Below are 7,822 nucleotides of genomic sequence, written 5' to 3'. Positions count from 1 at the left end.
ATATTGTGAAAGACAGTAACAGAGATATAAAGAATTATTAACTACTAAGCTTGAAGTCTTATAAATACCCATTTAAAAAACTATATAAGCTATTAAAGTTGGCTCTCATATAAAAGAGAGATAACTCTCTGTTTTATTCAAATAAATATGATTTTAAAAGAATGATGGCTGTGGTCATGATAAGAAATATGGCCTTTCATATTTATAATGTGTCCTCCATTCATCTTGGTTATAACAGGAAATGGTAATGTAATTTCTTTGTGGGCAAAGATGAAAAAATAATCCTTGTCTGTAAAACTTTCTTACAACAATGACGACAACAATTACAACAGTGACACCAAGAAACTATTATAACAAGTTGCTAGAACATAGATGAGATTGTCTTGCAATTAGCCATGTCTGTCTGACACACATTTCTTTCTTTGTAAGAGAAATCGTGCAGAGCAGTTTATTCCGTCTCAAAGATTTTGATAAAAGAAAAAGGAAAACTGCAATTTTTGCCACAAAAAGACAGGTGGCGTAAGCATGCAACTTTTTTTTCTTTTCTTTTCTTTCTTTCTTTTTTTTTTTTTAAATATAAAGTGATTATTTTCTCTTGGTTCTTTGAAAAACCTCGCTTGTGCTGGGGTTTGTGGCTGAACCCGGTGACGTCAGTGTGGCAGTGCGGAGTCAGGCGCAGCGGCTCCCTATAAGCAGAGGAGCTGTCCGTGTGCTGAAACGGCCCGAGAAGCTCGCCCGGAGAACGGGGAGGAATATGCTGTGGAGCTCCTCTGCCATATAAACAAAAAGAGGTAAGGCTGCTTTTCTCTTTGATTTATTGGGAAGTTCCAAATTGCATGCTCTTCTTTTAATTCCTAGCTGAGAAGAAAAAGACTGTTTGGCAAGCTTATGTCGATAGGATAACTGAATAGCAACCTGCTGCTCATCAGCCAATGTAAGGACACTACATATGTGTATATACATGATCGGGTCTATGCTTTATACTACTTGATGTTGGATATTTACTAACCAGAATGTTACTTAGATAATCATATAAAAAAGAGTGAAAAAGTTAAGGATTTTAGTGTCAATACACAGATTAATGTAAAGTTAACCAAGCCCAATATCTTGTTTCTTTCCAAAATTTATTATTTCTGCCACTAAGAGCCAGATACGAAGCCAGGGGTATAATTTATATGTTTAATATTCTTAACAGTAGGTTTCCAATGATGCAAAGGCTGTCAAGCATGTTAGTCATAAAGGCAACCCATTTTGGAACTAGGTTTTTTTTCTTTGATATTTATCTTACAAGAGCTCTGAATTAACTAACCACATAACATTCTTTTCTGAACTTGTATATTTGAAAGAGCTTACATTATTATCTCCTAATTTTTGTTCTAAGATGTTAACTTAGGATTTTCCTGAACACTGGATTCTTCCTTTTTCCAGGGCAAAATATTATCTTGGGTTATAATTTGGCTGTGACCATGAATTACAGAGAAATGATCATTTTGAATACATGATGAAAATACTCATAACTTTGTAAATTGTTATTGTTATTACTATAATTTGATTTAAAGAGGATGTTCAATATGTTGCTAAAGATTTTGTCTGGGACAAGTATTTCATTTTTTCTGTATCCCAACTAGTTGAATTGCTTAAATTACATATAGTCACCTGCATGTGTCAATGCTCTAGTCTGAATTCAACAGAAAAGACATTTTAACTTGAGAGATTTTAATGATAGCTATCAGGGGAAAAATAATGTTCTAATTATTTGGATTTCAGAAAATTCAATTTTAAATCAAACCCTATATAGAATAGTAGAGCTGTTGAAACATCTTTACTACTTGAAAGAGCTGCTACCTGGGAAAAGAATCCTTTGGGTCTTACTCAAAGGCAATAACTATGTCATTCAAACTGAAGCTGAATAGTTAAGCAAAGGGTAGCACTTGTTAGGCTGTGGTTTAAACAACTGCAATGAGTATTCTGCTTCAACTTTACAGCAAAGTGCAGTTCCAAGATAATGATTTTAAAGATGAGCATATAATCCACATGTTAAGACTATTTCAGTATTGTGGCTTCAAAAAAAATAAGTTCAATAAGGTTTTTAAGATTATTATTTCAAATGCCAATGTTGAAATTTGATTACCAAAGCTACATTAATCCTGAAATAATATAAACAAGAGTGCATAATGTATTTTTATTTGAACCTCATTATTTTATGAATAAAATTACTTATAGTAAACATGTATTTATAATAAATATTTTGGAAGTATCCTCTCAAATGCCTTTCAAGATGTTTCTTTCAATAAATTAAGTACTCTGGTAAACGTGAATCATTTAAATAGGTATATACGTATGCTAAAATGTTTTCATAACTAAGCCATTATTGGGCTCTAAAAAACTGGAAACAAAATCATCAATATGATCTTGTGAACAATGGTGTTTTCTACAATTGATGCCTAAGCTAACAGAAAATTGTATACATATAACTTAGCTTATCTATCACAAAACCATGATCTGGTAAAGATATGAACAAACTTGTAAACTCCTCTTACATTCATTTTGTTTACAACAAAATAGCCAATATTAAAATAGTTTTTTCAATGTTAGCAATATTAAATGTAAAACACATAAAAACTAATCCTCTTCATAATTCCTATGTAAGATTTTAAGGCATTGGAGAAAAAAATGAATGGAGATTTTTAAGTAGGAAGAATTCAGCACATCATCTGTGTTTATTTGAATTGGGATTTACATAGTGGTTATTTTAAGATTTTTCTAAACAGTGTGAGTGATTTAAGATTTCACAGGTCCATACCAAAATAGACACAGACAGAAGACAAACTGAATCTGAACACTCACAAGTTCAGAAATAGACTAGCTAAAAAAACTTATGTTCTCTCTATAGCATCTGTTATTATTTACTATACACTCTTGAAGGCTGATGAAAAGTATAACCACAATTGCATTTTGCAAACAGTCATAATATAAATTATTAGAAGAAATATGAAGCAAAGAGATTTTAGAACACTTTATTGGTTTAGCACGTTCACACAAAAAGAAACTTCATTGCTTTAGTCTACTGGCTGGAATCTGAGAAGACCCGTGTTCTGGAGGTTATTTATGGATCATTGGATTTGGTATCAGATTGAGAACAAGTTATTTCTGAAAAATATATCTGGATAGGACTCCCCAGAAGGTAATTCGGTATGATTGACATATAACAGTATTACTTTGTCATATATGGTCATGTAACTGCAGCTGTGTTTCAGCAACAAAATTAGATGGACATTTCAGGAAATAAACCACATGTTTTTTGACACAACTTTAAGGACATAATTTGTGGGTGTGTATGTTTACATGCATGTTTTAAATTAAGCCAACACATTATTTTGCCAATAGACTTCAATATATAAAATAATTAAAACATCTTGGGAAGTATTTGCTGCTTTATTATAAAGAAACAACATGTACTAAACATCAAACTACAAGTTCTGTAAATGAAAAAATAAAATTTGAGAAATCTCATATCAGTGTTTTTGCTGTTGTTTTAACTAAGAGAATGCTATGCAAGTTTTTGGTGAATGAGTAATAATTTTGTTAAAGATTCCTGTGGTTTGCTTGTGGGAATCATGTGGAAAATATTCATGAATTTTTAAAAAGAGTTATCCTAAGCTTAATGTGAAATAATATCTACTATGTTTTTTCCTCACCTCAATGATCAATTATTTCTTTTGCTATAGTGTCTTCTAGTTTGTTTCATTTGTGTTAACTCATATTTTTTATGTTTTAAGGAAATCTTTCAGACATGGCTGAAGCAAAGACCCACTGGCTTGGAGCAGCCCTGTCTCTTATCCCTTTAATTTTCCTCATCTCTGGGGCTGAAGCAGCTTCATTTCAGAGAAACCAGCTGCTTCAGAAAGAACCAGACCTCAGGTTGGAAAATGTCCAAAAGTTTCCCAGTCCTGAAATGATCAGGGCTTTGGAGTACATAGAAAAGCTCCGACAACAGGCTCATAAGGAAGAAAGCAGCCCAGATTATAATCCCTACCAAGGTGTCTCTGTCCCCCTTCAGCAAAAAGAAAATGGCGATGAAAGTCACTTGCCCGAGAGGGATTCACTGAGTGAAGAAGACTGGATGAGAATAATACTCGAAGCTTTGAGACAGGCTGAAAATGAGCCTCAGTCTGCACCAAAAGAAAATAAGCCCTATGCCTTGAATTCAGAAAAGAACTTTCCAATGGACATGAGTGATGATTATGAGACACAGCAGTGGCCAGAAAGAAAGCTTAAGCACATGCAATTCCCTCCTATGTATGAAGAGAATTCCAGGGATAACCCCTTTAAACGCACAAATGAAATAGTGGAGGAACAATATACTCCTCAAAGCCTTGCTACATTGGAATCTGTCTTCCAAGAGCTGGGGAAACTGACAGGACCAAACAACCAGAAACGTGAGAGGATGGATGAGGAGCAAAAACTTTATACGGATGATGAAGATGATATCTACAAGGCTAATAACATTGCCTATGAAGATGTGGTGGGGGGAGAAGATTGGAACCCAGTAGAGGAGAAAATAGAGAGTCAAACCCAGGAAGAGGTGAGAGACAGCAAAGAGAATATAGAAAAAAATGAACAAATCAATGATGAGATGAAACGCTCAGGGCAGCTTGGCATCCAGGAAGAAGATCTTCGGAAAGAGAGTAAAGACCAACTCTCAGATGATGTCTCCAAAGTAATTGCCTATTTGAAAAGGTTAGTAAATGCTGCAGGAAGTGGGAGGTTACAGAATGGGCAAAATGGGGAAAGGGCCACCAGGCTTTTTGAGAAACCTCTTGATTCTCAGTCTATTTATCAGCTGATTGAAATCTCAAGGAATTTACAGATACCCCCAGAAGACTTAATTGAGATGCTCAAAACTGGGGAGAAGCCGAATGGATCAGTGGAACCGGAGCGGGAGCTTGACCTTCCTGTTGACCTAGATGACATCTCAGAGGCTGACTTAGACCATCCAGACCTGTTCCAAAATAAGATGCTCTCCAAGAGTGGCTACCCTAAAACACCTGGTCGTGCTGGGACTGAGGCCCTACCAGACGGGCTCAGTGTTGAGGATATTTTAAATCTTTTAGGGATGGAGAGTGCAGCAAATCAGAAAACTTCGTATTTTCCCAATCCATATAACCAGGAGAAAGTTCTGCCAAGGCTCCCTTATGGTCCTGGAAGATCTAGATCGAACCAGCTTCCCAAAGCTGCCTGGATTCCATATGTTGAAAACAGACAGATGGCATATGAAAACCTGAACGACAAGGATCAAGAATTAGGTGAGTACTTGGCCAGGATGCTAGTTAAATACCCTGAGATCATTAATTCAAACCAAGTGAAGCGAGTTCCTGGTCAAGGCTCATCTGAAGATGACCTACAGGAAGAGGAACAAATTGAGCAGGCCATCAAAGAGCATTTGAATCAAGGCAGCTCTCAGGAGACTGACAAGCTGGCCCCGGTGAGCAAAAGGTTCCCTGTGGAGCCCCCGAAGAATGATGATACCCCAAATAGGCAGTACTTGGATGAAGATCTGTTAATGAAAGTGCTGGAATACCTCAACCAAGAAAAGGCAGAAAAGGGAAGGGAGCATATTGCTAAGAGAGCAATGGAAAATATGTAAGCTGCTTTCATTAATTACCCTACTTTCATTCCTCCCACCCCAAGCAAATCCCAACATTTCTCTTTAGTGTGTTGACTTCTATCCTGTTAACACTGTAATATCTTTAAATGATGTACAGGCAGATGAAACCAGGTCACTGGGGAGTCTGCTTCATTTCCTCTGAGCTGTTATCTTGTGTATGGATACGTGTAAATGTTATGACTCCTTGATAAAAAATTTATTATGTCCATTATTCAAGAAAGATATCTATGACTGTGTTTAATAGTGTATCTAATGGCTGTGGCATTGTTGATGCTCACATATGATAAAAAGTGTCCTATAATTCTATTGAAAGTTTTTAATATTTATTGAATTATTTTGTTACTGTCTGTAGTGTTTTGTGGAGTACTGGACCAAAAAAATAAAGCATTATAAATATATAGTTTTATTTATAAGGCCTTTTCTATTGTGTGTTTTACCGTTGATTAATAAATGTTATTTCTGGACAACTTTGGACTCTTAATTATGGAAAACCAGAGACAATGTCTATGAAGCAAGCAGTATGAAGCCAAAAGAGAAAATCATCTTCACCAGACAATTCAGGTAAGAAGTAATGAATTTTATACATGTGTTCATGGCACCTGCTTGCAGAATGCTGCATCCTTATGCTTGCCCATGGTTTTCCTTATGCTTGCCCATGGTTTTCCTCAAATATATAATCGATAGAGTCTTTGTTTTAGGTATTTTTTTACTCTTGATTTATATAAGTAAAAGAAATTTAAGTCTCCAATACCCATAGGCAGCCATCAAAACAAAAACAGAAAGAAAAGGAAAAGGCTGCATAGATGGCAATCAAAAATGACTACAGACTTGAAAGGAACTTGTCTATTCCCAGGTCATGTTGGTCTCCAAAAGACAAGGCTGTTGCCTCCCTTATGTGACTTGAGAGGGGCCAAAGGACCCCCAAACTGACCATTAGGTAAGTGAAGAAGCACAGTAGCAGTGGGAACGACCAGCCCCATCTTCTGCCCTAATGGGCAAAGAAGTGCATGGTTATTACAGCACACATCACTTTAGTGCAATGTCAGCCACCTAACACATCAACAGAGAATCAACACAACATCAGCAAGAAAATGCACAGAGCAACAAAACAATAATGGTCATAAACAAGGAAATAAACAATAGCTTTTATTTTTTGAATGCTTATTGTGCTACAGGCTCTATACTAAACACTGTACAAACTTTGCCTTGTTTAGTCTATAATTTGTAATTATAAACTATAATTTGTTTACTCTATAACTTCCCCCTCCCTTTTACAATAGGAAAAATAAAACTTAGAAAGATTAAATAATTTTCCCAAAGTCACTTAGCATTATGAGTTTTCAAATCTGTGTTCTCAACCACTTCACTACACTGCCACTCTGGGAAGTGCCCTTTCAACCGAGGAATGGACATCGGGGTTGAATCGTGAGAAGCTCCCAAGGTTTTAGTATGGGTCACTTCCAAAAAAGGACATGTGTGTGTATGTGTGTATGTGCATCATGTGCGTGTGTGTGCGTGTGTCTGGGGGACCATCCCTGAACTATCAAAAGGCTGAACTGTCATAAGGCAGTCCCAGAGCCTGGATGCTTTGGGGGAAAACATTGAATGTAGGTTTTGTAATTTATAATTTTGCCCAGATTCTTTTCTGTCCATTGATCATGCAATTTTGTGGTATTCTAGAATCTGCAAGTGAGCGAGAACTTAGAAGCAATTATCTCTACGGTGTTTCTAATATGTAGACTTTACTCTCAAATACTCTTGAGATAGGGGGTTTCTCCCTCACAATTTAGTATTATAAATTGGACACTACGGAGTGGCTGCTCTGCAGAAGGAGCTTTCTCACAGGTTATTACAATTCACTTTCTACATAGCCTTCTGAGATTGATGTTATTTGTAGCTTTGGAAGCTCAGACAGGTAAAATAAGTTGCTTCATTTGTACAGCAGGTTAGTGGTGAGGTGGACTTTAACCCACAACTAACCATAACTCTCAGGCATGCACCCTTCCATGTGGGTCTGATGCTTTATCATACATGGAGTTAGGTATGGGGGGAGGCCGGGGAACAAAGTGGGGCTCCTTCCAGTGGAGAGATCTAGGATACTTATGTTGCTTAAAGTTTAGAGAACGTATTTATATGCCATGCTTTGCAGGCATC

General features: G+C 36.4%; 1 protein-coding gene across 1 annotated transcript; it reads left to right on the top strand.

Moving 5' to 3' along the window:
* Positions 1-629: 629 nt before the first annotated feature.
* SCG2 (secretogranin II) lies at positions 630-6,066 on the top strand. The gene is made up of 2 exons (XM_003818677.5): positions 630-791; positions 3,780-6,066. The coding sequence occupies exon 2, from the start codon at positions 3,794-3,796 to the stop codon at positions 5,645-5,647; it is 1,854 nt and encodes a 617-aa protein (XP_003818725.2). The 5' UTR covers positions 630-791; positions 3,780-3,793; the 3' UTR covers positions 5,648-6,066.
* The last annotated feature ends 1,756 nt before the right edge of the window (positions 6,067-7,822 follow it).

Source organism: Pan paniscus, chromosome 13 (genome assembly GCF_029289425.2).
Source record: "Pan paniscus chromosome 13, NHGRI_mPanPan1-v2.0_pri, whole genome shotgun sequence".
Classification (NCBI taxonomy): domain Eukaryota; kingdom Metazoa; phylum Chordata; class Mammalia; order Primates; family Hominidae; genus Pan; species Pan paniscus.
This window is presented reverse-complemented; position numbering and strand designations above follow the sequence as displayed.